At 39.6% G+C, this 15,413-nt stretch overlaps 1 protein-coding gene across 1 annotated transcript in view; it reads right to left on the bottom strand.

The window, feature by feature from the left end:
- The window catches only part of LOC143144910 (alkaline phosphatase), a 422,761-nt gene that overhangs the window by 85,852 nt on the left and 321,496 nt on the right, over positions 1-15,413 (bottom strand). The window contains exons 4-6 of the mRNA XM_076307792.1: positions 14,790-14,968; positions 6,072-6,279; positions 3,286-3,426 (exon numbers count right to left, since the gene is read on the bottom strand). Of these exons, the coding sequence (XP_076163907.1) occupies positions 3,286-3,426; positions 6,072-6,279; positions 14,790-14,968 (528 nt within the window). The remainder of the gene's footprint in view (positions 1-3,285; positions 3,427-6,071; positions 6,280-14,789; positions 14,969-15,413) is intronic.

Here is a 15,413-nt window from a genome sequence, read left to right as displayed (position 1 = left end):
GCGAAACGAGGCAATTATTATTCCGCGTACGAGCGACCAAGTATACGATGTGTGGAGGGATATCCGCGGGGATGACCGGATCAGCAGTCTCTCGAAGAAAAAGAGGGTGACGGGGGAAAAAAAAAAAAAGAAGATGTATCTTCGAATCGAGGAAACGTCTTTCCCCGTGGCGACGAAAGAGACATGTACGCCGGTTACCGAGAGAGGCGGGAAACTCCATAAAGTACGAAACGCTGACTCGTTCCTCGCGTTTCCCTATTCACGAAAGAAGCACACCCGCGAGGGATTAGTTCGATCGTATTCTGCTCGACGGATTTGAATAACGCGATAATAAACACGAAACGGGAGTAAAAATTTATATCGGCTCGCGAATTTAACGTTTATTTCGCCGACGTTTCCTCGACTATAGAGAATGATTCGGAAATATATCATTCAGGGGGTGAATCTACACTATGTCCCAATCATCACCGGTCGATTTACTTTTCGAATAAAAGTCGAACGGTTTAAGTAATCTTGATATGTTGTTTCTTTCACCGAGGTGAAATTCTCGGCCTCGTCGACTGAGAATAATTTTGTTCGAAAAAAGCATCGTGGTCTTTTCGTGATTTCTCGTAATACGCCTGAATAATTTGCACGCGTTCTTTCACCGTGTACTTTTCCACGATTAATTTCCCATCTATCCAGATGACATATGTCGAGCTTCAGGTTAATCGGTTTGACGTTTTAAAAATAGCGCAAAATTCAAATCGACCGATGACAATTGGGACTTATATCACGTATATGTATACTTTACTTCTCTATTTATGGACGATCGAAGAAAATGTTCAAAGTATTGAGAAAGAAATGGATTGTTTGAAACTAGATTATCAGAATACATACTTAGAGGGAATGTGGCAGTATGTTGTAGAATTTTACGATTCTCAATTTGTTTTCAAAGGTCAACTTCTCACCTCTACGTAATACATTATTAACTTCTGTCGAATACACAATTTTAAACGCCCTCGAAATATAAATGTTATAAAACGATGGGCACTTTGAATACTTTCTTTAATTCTTCGTAACTCGAAAACCAAAGTTTATAGGTCATATGTTCGTAGAACACTTTTTACTCATTTTAGTGTGTAGTTTCGCTCTTAAGTATGAACATGTATTTCTGAATCATTCTCTATACTCTATCCTCTATGAACAGTAACCCCTCGATAAATGGTCACGTTTTTCCTCTGTAAAGCGTATAGAGTCATTTTCATCACTGTTTACGTTCTTCGAATCGGCGAAACAATCGCCAATGCAAATTTAGAAATTTTATATTTCTCATTTTACGAGAGTATCGTCAATGGATTGGTAAGATTCTCTCGGTAAAAATGAGACGAAACACGATCGTAATCGGACTATTTTTAATTACACGTAATTAGAACTTCGCTAGGAATGATTCCTGTGACGTGTAAATGTAAATAATCCAATCAGTAAACTACATGAAAAGCTCTATCTGTACCCAACATTGTCCGTTTTATCGAGGGCGTACCGTATAAATCTATAATACTGTTAACATAAAAAATTCTTTTACAAGTGACACATCACCGCGACAAGTTATCGAAAATTGATTAAAACAATCGCGATATCGGGGGTTAAACAACTGAATGTTTACAGAAGGTATGTTTGCTACAGTAGGGGTAATACGATTGTTCGAAATTTTATATTGTTGCACGATACACAAAAATAATCCCGCGCAGATGTCATTTCGTGCACTCCGTTCTTTCAACGTTAAACATTTTCACCGTTTTATTTTTGATCCTTCGCAACGACGAACAAATATTTTTTGTCATTTAAAATACAAACAAGGAACTTTTTCAATGGAGAAACGTGTAACGCGTTAAACGGAATTAATGCGGATATGAATGAAAAATACTCGAATGAAATGTTTACCAGAAAAGAATGCAATAGCTGTTTATTAAACGTACAAATCTGTCGATAATTCCGTACCGCGTGTATACAGGGTGTTACCGAAAGAGTGGTGGATTCTACGCGTGCAAATAAATCGAAAAAAAAGGAATAACATTCTTCTATTTGCAGTTTCTTCGTTTGCGAGGAAATCGTGTTCGAAAGTGTGTAAATAATACGTTTGTTATTATTAGGTAATACTTAGCTGCTGAGTTTAATAATTTGTAGATAATACATTTTTAATTATTATCGCTTAACGCTCAACCGCTGAGTTCGAAAGTTTGTTGATAATGCATTTTTTACTATTATCGAGTAATACTTAGCTGCTACTCACGCACTCCCGTTACGAGTAAAAGTTTTCACTGTATCAACGTAATCGCGACCACTGTAACGGGACACTTATAATTCGACCGATGCGAACGTACTGAAAATAAGAGTAGTCGGTAACGTACGACCGATGACACAATGTAAATATTACGAAGGACGAAAATATAAACGAAAATGGTCGCGCTACAATTTGCAAACTCGGTTCTCTCGTAAACGAAGTTTCGAATGGAAAAATGTTATTGCTTCTTCTCGACTTGTTTCGGTAGATTCACCCCCTGCCCGATGGTGCTACCCATTCGGTAACACCCTGTACACGTGCAAACGGAAGTTGAAAATTTCGTAACGATAAACTATTATATAAACAGCGTCCATTTATAGATATTTAACAAATAAATATCTAAATATTTATGATCTTCTCTATAATTCATCGACCGATTTTTATACACCTCGCGCTTTTCTTTCCTTCGTGTTCGTTCCACTGTATAAAAATTGAAAGAATATTTCGCGTAAACTTCACCATTTGTTTGTCTATCCGAAGCTCCGAAACCGTGGAAATATTACGTATAAAATCGTAAATGAAATACGCGTATCGAAAGGCTGTTAAGCTTTTCCTTCGTTCGTATTTGTTCGGCTGTATGAAAATTCGAGAATAATAAATGTTAATATCGTTTCAAGCGTTCGAAGCAGCAAAACTATAGGGAGAGTGAAAGAACCGTGAATTAAATACGCGCATCGAAAACCACGTTCGAAGGGAGGTAGCGGTTTCCAACGTGAAACGATGACGATGACGCTCTTTCTAGTCAGTTCTCCGCGATAATTCAAAGACTTCGAACCATCGCGTCGAGACTCGGAACAGTCTGAAAACGCTTTCATATTTTCCAGGAAAAATTCCTTTCCGGTTTCTCTTTTAACGAGTCGACGGAGCTGCGAAACGACGAATGGTCGCAGACGGTAAATCATATTTCTGCATTCCACGAAGTGGATGTCCGCGCGGTTACGTCCTTATTCCTTCCCACGTACCTTCCACGAAGAGGAAATATCCTTCGGGATTCTTCGCCAGTACGCGGAGCGCCTTTATCGTCATTTCGGCCAATGAAGGGTCACCGCTTCCGTTCGTGTTCCGATCGACGTCGAAGTCCATGTGGGAATAGGAGAAGAGTCCTGAAATCATCGAACACCGTGAAACCTTGAGCAACGAAACTTTCGAAAGGATAACTTTTATTGGCACTCTTCTGTCCACGGTGTCCCGAATTCGAAAATATTCTGCACTCGAACGCGAACGGGACAGAATATTTCCAATCGGGACAGAAGTGAACCTCGATAGATGCAAACTCGATTCACCGGAATATCGTTTGTTGCGTTGCGTTGACTAATGGAAACGATCGTTAGTTAGCTACAAGTGAAATTGTAACCGAAGATACCGTCGATTATGAGAGAGATTAAGTCCTGAGCCATAGTTAGCGGAGATATTGGATTATCTACCCCGATAATTGCATCAGTCTCGATGCGCAGGAGGCTTCGGTCCCTTTTCGTGCAACTATAGAGGTTCCAATGAATCGCGAAAGGGTGATCAACATCGCGTGACTGGAAGCGAACAAAGCGTGGAAGCAGAACCGTTATCGTTCGCGAATATTTCTTCGCTCGAACTCTATCTTTTTCGTAAATGTGTGACAAGTTTCTTGTAAAGTTTCAACCAACACGAACGTGAACTTACCGTTTAAAAATATTTATGTCTCGTCGCAAACTCTTTAAAGGAATTTCGTTGGAAGAGAACTGATGAAAGTAGACGTAGAAAGAAATAGGTGATTAAAAGTGATTGGATGTGCGTATGAATTGGTCGCAGAATCTTCGAAACATCCACCCGTATATGTTATACGTTTTAAATTCAATCTAGGCTTGAATCAATATTGAGAAACGTTACTGGTCTTCTTTTCTTAAAACAGCAAGGAACATCGATAGACGAGAAATCATTTTCTCAAAATACAGAACCCTGTGAAAGTTTTTCACCTTTTAGGAATAATAAACACTCGACGAATTCCACGTCGTTTAAATTATTACTAAGCTTGGAAATTGTTCCAACGAACTTGCCAGTTTCGTATCATAAGTATTGCGATTATTAATCACGGAGATAATAGCATTTCTTATTAGCTACTCTCAAAGGGAATTAACAGCTCTGATCGATAGACTGCTCGTAATCCGAAATTCAAATGTTACGCCGATCATAATTAAGGTGAACCAACTAAGGACTAACTGTATTCGAGGTACAATATAATAATATACGATCGATGATTGGCTAACGCCACGATGCGCAATCTCTGTTACTCGTTGTGTAATATTTCTTAACAATTCACCGTTATTTTAATTCTTCGATGCAACGTTACACAGCGAATCGTAACAATCGTTGCACAAAATCAATGAAAGGGAAAAATAAACGTGGACAAAGAATAAATCGAGCATTATTTCTATGTAGCTGATATTTTTCAATCTGCTATTGTTTCTCGACAAAAGATTTGCGGCACTGTCATAATATTGAAAAGATTATTCCGCCGTGAGTATTGTACGATAGATCGTTGAGGAATTGGATTCGTGCCGGTATGTGTGAACGGGTCGGGTTCTGTGTGTTCGTTGCTGAATACAGAACAATAGAGTGTTCAGAAGTCGTTATTTTTAAACTTGCGCTGCGATTTCAATAGTTCTAATGGCGGGTTGGATGTTCTATACAGTGGCGTACGAAGATTCCAAATAATTCTTCTTCCAGCTTTGTTTTCGGAGTAGAAAACCAAGACGTATTTCGGATAATAATACGAAAGCATAATTCAGTGTTTAACAACGATTCTACATATACGTATGTATTACCGATCGTGTATATAATACGGAACACTCCTCGAAACTACGAAAAACACGAAGAAACTATACAATAACTTGATCGACCTACTTACACCGATCAACGATACCAATGAAATTACATTTTAATTCGTTGACGACGTTTCGGCTGCGTTTCAACTTTGATGAGATTCTATTGTAAATTTATAAGCATTCCACCATTTGTAATTACAAAAAAAACAGCGAATTATGACAGTTTGGAATAAAAGATACTAAATACAGTACACAAACTGTGGTATATCGAGTAAAGGTTACTGTGATCGTCCTAGTCTAAAATAATAATAGTGTCAGTCCTGATTGTATATACTAAAAATAACCTTTGCCAACAATTTTCCTCGTTATCGGTAACTAAATAAAGTGTTTCTATACATTGACTCCTCCGGTACGTGGATTAATACATATTAAGTATTCCATCTCTGTTTCGTAGCATAATCGCATTTACCCCTATTTTTTCTGTCCGAAAGAAAATTTGCCTCGTATAAATAACGCATACGCTGCTCATACTACCAACAACATTATCGAATCAAGAAAAATCACATCTTGGTACTCCGATCGAATAAAGTTTTCCTTTAATCGGTAATGCATATATTTCCTTTCATTTCCAAAAGTAAGTTTCATAGAATTGGCAAAATTTTCATCGCGAAACAAGTATCGAGGATTAATCGACGTTGAAAACAATCGTCGCGCAAGAAACGTATCCCCGTGTAAGTGTATCGTACTAATTCGATTCGAACTACGCTTCGAACTGTCGACTCGAAACAAAGTACGTTCCGATTGCCAGTACGAAACTTGTAAGCATACTCGAAAAGTCTAACGCGTGGCTGGTGACGTGCATCGTGATCATAGATCGCGACCTAATTCGTCGCCAACGAATTCACCGTGCACGCCGAGAACAATAAAAAAAACGTGTGTCCGTTCGTTACCGAGAAGATGGTTCAGTTTCCGTGGATCGACGTTCTCGAACTGCTCCTTGTTAGCGACGTATTTCGCGGGCACGTTCCGCAACCGGTGGTTCCTCGACCATTCTTCGATCAGATTCCTCCCATCCAATCGTCTGCCATCCTTATCCGGCTCCTCCGGATCCTGGATCACTTTCGGTACGAAATGACGCCTGCCCCCACCGAGGACCACCTAGAATCGATCGTGATTTTATTGCCGCGTATTTTATCGAGACGGATAAAACTGGATTTCGAGTAATAAAGTCGGACAATTGGGCGAGCATTCGAAACGGGCTGAGCCCGGAGACGGATCCGATCCGTAGAATTAACCTTCGACTCTTTCGAGAGTCGCAAGGCAAGAAATCAATTCACCGTTTCAATCTGTCGGATATCGAGTCGCATAAACTTGTCGACAATTTTTCCGATCGGAACGCCGGGGAAGGTGTTTATATAAATTCGTACCTCGCGAAAGATTCATCCGAGCGAACGTAATTCGGGATATCATAGAAAAGGGACTCCCGTATGACATTGTAATATTATCAACGAGCATTCAGATTTCAAATTCGGAGAGTTACACGCATTTCTTCAGTGTTCTAAATATTCAACGCTTTAAGTATTTTGCTCGATTTGAAGAAACTTTAATTTTGAAAATTAAGTTTCATTAATTTCGCCTCGTTTTTGTGAGCGATTTCCTTTTTTTCTGTGTTCGAGAAGCTATTTTTTTTCGTTTCATCGAGTACAGAAAGATGTAATTGTGTATATTCGGAAGTACGAGCTTCCATAGTTGGAACGAGGAGAGTAGTGACGATATCCTGGACGTTGGATCAGTCAGTTGACTATAAGCGAGTCATCGAGAGAGAAGTGTAGAGTGTGTAGAGAGAAAGTATTATTAGTGGTGTAACAGTTGGGTAGAGTAAGAAACTGGATCAGTTACAGCAATTACGATAATTGTTCGTATACGGTTTCGGGAGAAACGATCCGTGTTTACGATCGAAATCAGATGTAGGGTATGGAAATCTAGAGAAATTTCAGATTGCTCTCGCTTCGTCCTATACAGTTTTCATTTTCAGATCGACTGTTTTCGAAAGTCCTTTCCGTACGCCTGTTCGCGTTCCACCAGAGACCGTGATTTCAGAAGCAATTTTGTCGAATTTCAAAGTCAGCTGAAGGAGAACGGTCTTTTCGTTGCCTGAGAGATTTTCCATTTCAGTGATTGCTGGTTTTGTTCGCCCCTTTTTTCATGTGTTTTTTTTTTCCCCCTAGATACACGAAACAGAAGTCGCATGTAAAGACGTCTGTGCACGCGCGACCTAGATTACATTGCTTTTATATTTTAACGTTGGCAATGAAAAACACACACGAAAAATGTGGGTAACGTTTTTTTTCTTCCACATTATCGTTCCGGTATGAATTGTCGATTATACAGCGAACGAAGGTACAGGGTACGTTATTACGTATATTCCAGAAGTCGACTGATTTTTAAAGCAACATTATTGTAATACTGTTGCGAACAACGAAAGAAGTCGTTACATTCATTTCTTTAGACTTGCATTCGTGTTCGTTGGAAAAACCTTTCACGAAAATTTTGCAAAATTATTTGAATTGGACTCCGTGAACGTTCGAGCACGAGATTGATATAACTGTAACGTTAATTAAAATTGACAGGAGGCAAATGAAAATAATAAACGAATATATGGAGCTAACTATGCGATTAATAACGCGATACTACATCGGTTCGATTATTATAGTTTTCGTATTACGTTTTAATTTTGTTGCTACTGGTAATTGTTCTTACATTCTCAATGAAAGAAATTGTTATAGTTACCGTCTAAATTTGTGTACATCGAAACGTTGCACGCTCCAATTGTTAAAACAATTTAAGTTTTTTAATTGTTGCGAATATTTTACAGTTTTTTCAGCGTACCTTTTCAGTTTCGTGCAACGTAAAATAATTTCCTTAAGTTTTATGCAAGAAACGAAAAACGAAATACGTACCTGACAGCCATCTGAATTTTCCTACGTTAAGCAAGCAATTAAAGAACATGTATGCTAATAAGATTTCGGTACAGCATAGTCCTGTGAAGCACATGCATTTCGTATCTTAGCATAATAAAATATTAAATTTTTGGGTGCAACGAATTTACATAAATACATTCCGTGGAAATCCTACAACTTTTACATCTACCCTTCTCCTTCGAACCAAAGGACTTTATTCGTTTTCCACAAGGAGTTACTTAAACAGGAATTTTCTTCTATTTTAGAAGATCAGTTCGCGTTAATCGTAAAGTTTAAGTTTCTTTTACGAATTAAATTCTTTAACTTTCACTATGGTCGCGTTACTTAATGCTACATAAATTTACGGTGCAATGTATACGAAACTTTTGAAAATAGAACGAATTTTCTTCGGAAAAAATTGTTCCATTAGAAAGAGCAAATTCTATAATTCCAAAGTTATATTTCTTAAACTTTGGTAGATCATCGATAACTTTTCGAAAGAGAGTACATCTATTTTGTACAGAATTACTTAACTGGCCACTTTCGTTAACTTTGAAAAAAAAAAGAACTTATTAAGCCCTCTGTTTTAAATTTTGCACGACAAATAAAAATCTCACCTGAAATCAAAGGTACGAGTGTTTTTTTTATTAGAATCGCCGATCACTGTGAACACTTTCAAATTGAAACGCAATAAAACGCAAGAACAAGCAGGAGAAAAGAACACTTAAACAACTCCAGCTGTTCAAAAGTTATAACGTAAAGGTTATTGATTCCGCGCAATGGTCGTTTTTTCTCCGTTTTATGCTACTCTTAAAAATCAAGCGAAGCACCGTATATCGATGGTCGCGTATAAATTTACAAACCCGTAGAAGTAAAAATAATTCGCGTTCGAGTAACTCCTTATGAAAAATGAGTATAGTCGTTTACGTTTTCGAAATAAACGATACTCGTTGTATAGAACATCGTCAGATAGCGACTCCATTGGCAAACGTAAATCAAATTTGTGGAATAAAATTCTGTTTTGCGTATTCGTGGTCTCGTAACCGATAAATTCTCAAACCGATTTTCACTCGAAAGGAAGCCACGTGCGAAAATCAAAATTCATTCTCCATTCCCAATCCACTTTTAGCCGAGTTGCAGCATCCCATTTTGTTATTTTACCACGTAGCTCTGCAAAGAATCGCGAATCGTATCGGATCAGAGGTTCTAATCAGGTATCGTGCTCATCTCCCCCTCTATTTCTAATTTTAATAAAACATCGAAGGTTTGTAGAACAGTAAGAAGTAAGGGTACATTTTTTAGCAAAAATAGAAATTTTCTCAAAGTTTGAATGGCAGTTTTGTCTCGCTAATGCTATCTTAAAAACCATTGGAGATACAACGATGCGTTTTAGATAAAGTCTATGGCATTTCGTGGAAAATAAAAGATTATAAAAGTCAGAAGTTAAAAATTAATAAGAATGTCAATGCGAATACCATGTATTGAACAAACCTTACCACCTCTTTTTCAAAATTTTTGAAATTATGGGAGAACGAACTGCTTTTACTTAATATTTAAAATTAACAGTACTTTTATTTTGTAAAACAATTAAATAAGTAATCGTAGACGTATCCTTCGGTAGATAGACGACCGTTTTAGATACGATCTACTGTTCAGGAAGGTTTTTTATATATAGAACACTTTTGAAGACATAATGGAAAGTCTGAAACAATGGTAGGTAAATTCACCAGATTTTAAGTTACTTTAGCTTCAAAATGAAACATTTTACACAACTCTCCACATTTCCCTCATACTTGCTCGTGAAAATTGAATAAAATTTGAATTTTCAGAAATTATACGAATGTACGTTAATTATCTATACAAATATAAAGAATATCAATTTTTTAAGAGCGACAAATTGTATAAGAAGAAAGAGTGAATCGAGAGTTTGTGAAATTTTTTCGAAAAATGTAAAATGAAACCTGTATAGCAGTTTCTGATCAAAGTTGTCTGCCAATTTCAACGAAACTGTTTCAAGAAGCGTTTAGAGTTCAAGAATCGGGGCATATTGGAAGAGCGTGACCTTAAAGCGTTAAATTTGAAGCAAACGCGAAGAAAGAAATTTCGATTTCTCGAAATCCGAAAGGCGATGTCTCCCTTTATCCGTGAGCGAGTCCTTCTCGGCTAGACCTTGTACCGTCTCTACGAATCAGCGGACAAGAAACCTCGAAAGAAACGAAAGGAACAGTCCCGGATACTCCGCGCGATCAACTTTCGCGAAATAAATTTCATCCCGTTCGTTCGATCTATCCTTGCCGGATTGGAAAGCTTCGATCCGCCCCGGAAAAGTCATCCCCGTGAACCTTTAATTCCTTCTATCTGCGGGGAAACTCTCTCGAGAACTCCGGACCGGACTTTAACGAGCAGGAAGTTTTGCATGGAGCTTCCGCACAAAAGCCCTGCCCGTTCTCCGGGACGAGCTTTTTTTTCCACCGACTATATCGGCGCTGAAACGTCACCGATGGTCCGTCCAGTACCTTGCTGATTCCACCTAACCTCTACCTTTACCCTATCCGTGATCCTATCCCTCGAGCTGTACGTTTCGCACTGTTTCGCTTGGTCTCGATTTCACATTCCATTCCCCTCTTTTTGTCGAGCAATGCGATTAGTAACAGTGTCAGTCGTTGGAAAGTTGACGAACGATAGGAACGCGGGTACGATTGGTCGTAGCGGATTAGACACACCTATACTCACACGTGTTCTTAATCACGATGTATCATTGGTCGAAATGGTTCCACCTACTACTAAACACATTGTCCGATAATGAACCTATCGAACACGACAAGTGAACGATACGTTTCGATACGAAATGACGTACAGAGTTATACACACAGAGTTCCCGCCTTAAGTTTAAATGTGTGCCCTTCGGTATCGAAGAGTTAGATTTATCGTTGCGTTTTATCGCTTTCTGACGCGCATACGAGAAATCGGGGTATCGAAACATTTTTTCTTCCCTCGATCTTCCAACGAACTCGGTTTTTTGACAAAGAAAACGAATGAATAAATAAATTTCCAAATAAAATACCGGAGTCAGCGGGGTACCTCTCTGTGCCCTCCTGCCAATCGTCATTCGTGGAAAGCACACTAGATGTAACCAATGCGGCCAATAATACACCGCGATCGACACCACGCGTGCCTGTAGGCGTGGCTGATCCGCTACGACCAATCGTATCTGCGTTCTTTTCGCACGTCAAGTTTCCAGCAACGCGCAGTAGCTAACCGCGACACGATCGATCGATCGTCGCGCGATTTCCGCGAACCTCGCTCGATACGATCGAAAGCACCGTTACCGCGGCAACGAGAATCTTATCTCGACGACAGTTCCGGTTTTATCGAGGAAACGGAAGTTTTGGAGAATTCGACGCGACAAGTCAGCGAAACTTCGCGCTCAACCGTTGGAGACCGTTCCGAGAGAGCTCGAAACGGTCATTGGATGAAATTTGGTATCGATGGACCGTGGATGGGGAGAGACGTGGAACGTGGAGAGGAGAACGATACGACGAATATTTCGAATTTATCGGTCAAGCGTTTCTCCGCGAACTCCGCGTTCGGGAAAAACGGGTCGTATAAATCAGACGCGCGAACGTACGAGACGTTTTCCCTTGGTTTTCGAGATTGAATGAGAAAGAAGATAAGGGACAGGGAAAGTGAGACGGCACAGAGGGGGGGACGCGACCAGCGCATCACAGAACGAACGCTTACCGAGTATTTCATCGTCCTCGAGATCCTTTGTACGATAGAAATTAATTTCTCGACTACGAGGGAAGCTTTCCAATTCGATGAATTTTCTTCCCCCCTCCCCTTACCCTACTCTCCACCTTTCGCCGTTCCGTCTCCCCGCCCTTGATCCGCCTTTTTTTACACATCGCGATATTACATCGAGTTTCACGTGCTGTGAAACACGATCGATAAATCGCCGCATAGAACACCGGTATGCCCGATTCGTTTATTGGCCCGCGATATCTCGTTCCGCGGCGCGAATCGGCACGATTTTAATTCTGGATTTTTAACGTTGCTCTTTCATTGAATATTTTCTGAACGTTGATGCGCGCGATGCGTACCGTTGCCCGACGAATACGTGAAATTCCTCGCCGACGTATTTCCGCTTGCAACATTTGTAAGCCGGCTGCGCGCGGTTGTTAAAAATCGTTGTTCCGTGTGTCACGGGTGAAACGTCGAATGAAGGCATTGAGAACGCCGACGATGGAAAAATACGCGTTAACGAATCGGTCCGTTGGGTTCTGTAATCGAGGCACTTCAAGGTGTATACTCGATGAAACTCGCAACTCGCCCGTCTGTATTGTTTTCGTTCACCGATCGAAATTTTATTAACGATGACACGCACGGTTCGAGATCACTCTTTCAAGACGATAACGTCAAATATTTTATGCATTATCTTTTTTATCAATTTTCAAGACAACCTTCCACTCTCGCTTGTGTTTCTCAACGGGTTTTTCGTTCTTACGGTTTAATTAGCATCGGTGCGAAATGACTTTTAAACGACTTTCGGAAACGAGAGTCGATGAAACGCGTTTCGAACGGTGATCATCGGTTTCCGTCGTGATAATATTCTCCTTCGTACTCGAGAACGTTCACCGAGTCAAGGTCGTTTCAAGATCGGTCATCGTTCATGATTTCGTCTCGATATGAATTAAATGTCAGGCACACGTGTGTAGTGTTGTGAATGGAAAAACGAAAGGCAACGAAATACGCGTGCAAAATGCAATCGCTTTTGATTGATCTTTCGTACAGTATCAACCATGGTGACAAAACTTTTGATCGGTCAGCTGAAAACAAAAATAATTGGAGTGGACGTCCTACGTAGTTGACCGAGCGAAGTATTTCACTCGGTATAATATGTATTTCATGTGTCGTGTAAAATATATTTTTAAGCGATAGAAACGTATCGTTCGCAAAGAAAAAAAAATACGTGTATCGGATTAGTTCACGCAAATGTTAATACTCTCGATATCGTTCGCGTAAGAAACGTTACGATGTAATTACTATTTTCGATTAAGAAGAACTATTGGAATTAAATTTTCTCGTATAACATCGAACAAAATGGCACAATTGGAAGAAAATATTCGGTTCAATAAAAATCTATTACCGCCTACTAGACCCCTTGAATAATTTATAGAGTGAACTTCCATATCGAGGAATATTCAAAGCTGACCCTTTAATACTCGAGGGTTTAGAGATCGTTGATAATTAAAACGCGACTAAGTAATTTCAATCGTAATGTCGCTGAATTTTTAATATATTTTCTCATCAGACTGTGCGAAATATTGAATGCCGATTTCATACGGTATGAAAATAATTGTAATTTATATAGCCATCAAAGAAGGTTGGTCCGGTCTTTCATTTCTTTTTGTTTTAATAATACTTAAACCATGATCCACTCCAACACCACTAATCAGAATAAATAGTTCCGTTCGATGTTGTTCGCTATTATACGTGGTATTTGGAGAAAACAATTTCTAAACTATGAAATTAATCCAAAAATATTGTGATAATTGGAAGTAGTGCCGCTGGCCAATATTAATTTCTTCAATTAGTCACCTTTAAATATCAATTTACCAGTAATTCGATATCATTGATATCTCTGTTATGTTTCTATTCGTTTTATTCTATCGATTTGGTCGAATAATTTTTAATTAGCGTGCAGTGAATCCAGATACTCGGTACCGCAAATGTTGGGCAACTTCGTAAACGTTGAACTCGCAAATGTTTATCTATTTCCATATTCAAACCTGAAGTTTGTATTAGGTCGGCAAACTCAAAAGGATTAAAAGCTATTTACTCGATTGCACATTTAAAAATGTGTGTCGAATTGTTAGTTTAAACAGGTGAAAAATTCCTTGTATCGTCACTCGATTCAGCGTTCAATGTGTAGTCAAATTATACAATAGATCGAACATTTTGTATCGAGCAATTCTATCATTTTACAAAAGATTAAACAAGAATCGACGTGTTCGGTAACCGAAGGAATCCCGTTTCTAAGAAAGAATTAATTGTCTCGAATTGAAATTGACGATTAATTTTTCAATCGCGAACAAATTAAATCACGATTGATATCCGACTTCTCGATTGAAGTTTGTAATTGTAATTAATTGTGATCGAAATCCAACTTCTCGATTGCGATGGAAGTTAATTACAATCCGATATTTTAAGTGGATTGGACGATCGATTGAAAATGTAACCAACGATACTCCAAACTATACTCGATCCAACGAGACGAGTCAGTAAAGAAGAAAAGACGTTCGTGTGGAATTCGTGTGATAGAAAAAGACAAACTGAGCTTGGTCTTATCTTGCACGTGCATCGATCATATGCATTCTCAGTCTCGCTGGATTGAATATAAACAGATCTCTTAACTGAGGATGTACAGTATTTCTGCGATAAATGTGAAAGCCTTGGGACCAAAATTCCCATTAAGTGTCACATGAAGTGTCACATTGATCTCTTGACCGGTTCCAAGGGAGACGCCCCTTAGTAGTGGGATAAATCTTTCACATTTATCGTAGACCATGGTTTCACATTTATCGTGGACCACAGTTTTCACATTTATCGTGGACCTTTCGGTTTTCACAATTATCGTGGACCTCTCGGTTTCACATTTATCGTGGACCATGGTTTCACATTTATCGCGGGAACATTGTACTCCCGTACATTGATGTTACGACCGGGCAGGTCCTCCAGAAGTTGACGCGCGATGTCCTTGCAAGAGGTTCGCGCAGCAGGTGGCACCTTGCCATCGTCCTCCCAGTAACGACTGGCTGCATGAGCGTAAAGGGCCGCTGGTGTCGCGTGTGTCACTCTGGTGGTCGTGACCAGTCCCGTCGATTTACCTGCGAGCAGAAAAGTTCGGATTATCGACACCGCGGTAAATCAGTCGGCGACGAGACTTTGCCGCGCGTGTTTCGTAAATCACTCGATTGGATCCTTGCCGTGGACCGTTTGTCTCCGGGGTTTGACTTTATCGTACGTCCCCGAACCTCACCTAGCTCTCTACGGCTGTGTGGGACAAATTCATCGCGGTGGGGGGACCGAATCAATTAGCCGGTGTAATTGTGTTCGCGACGGCAACAAATCCAATTTTATACGGAAGCACAGCGAAAACCGGTGATTTGCGAGTGTCGACGGTATGTCGCACTATCGTGGAGAAATATTACGTCCGGTGGGACGAATCGCGCGAGAAAATTTCAGCGATAATATACTCGTATACCGAGTTTAGGTGTAGTTAGAAGAAAAGGTGCATCGAGATATTTTTCAATTTTCTTGAACAGCACTCAC

Source organism: Ptiloglossa arizonensis, chromosome 3 (genome assembly GCF_051014685.1).
Source record: "Ptiloglossa arizonensis isolate GNS036 chromosome 3, iyPtiAriz1_principal, whole genome shotgun sequence".
Lineage (NCBI taxonomy): Eukaryota > Metazoa > Arthropoda > Insecta > Hymenoptera > Colletidae > Ptiloglossa > Ptiloglossa arizonensis.
Note: the sequence above shows the minus strand (reverse complement) of the source record. Positions and strands in the feature narration are given on the sequence as shown.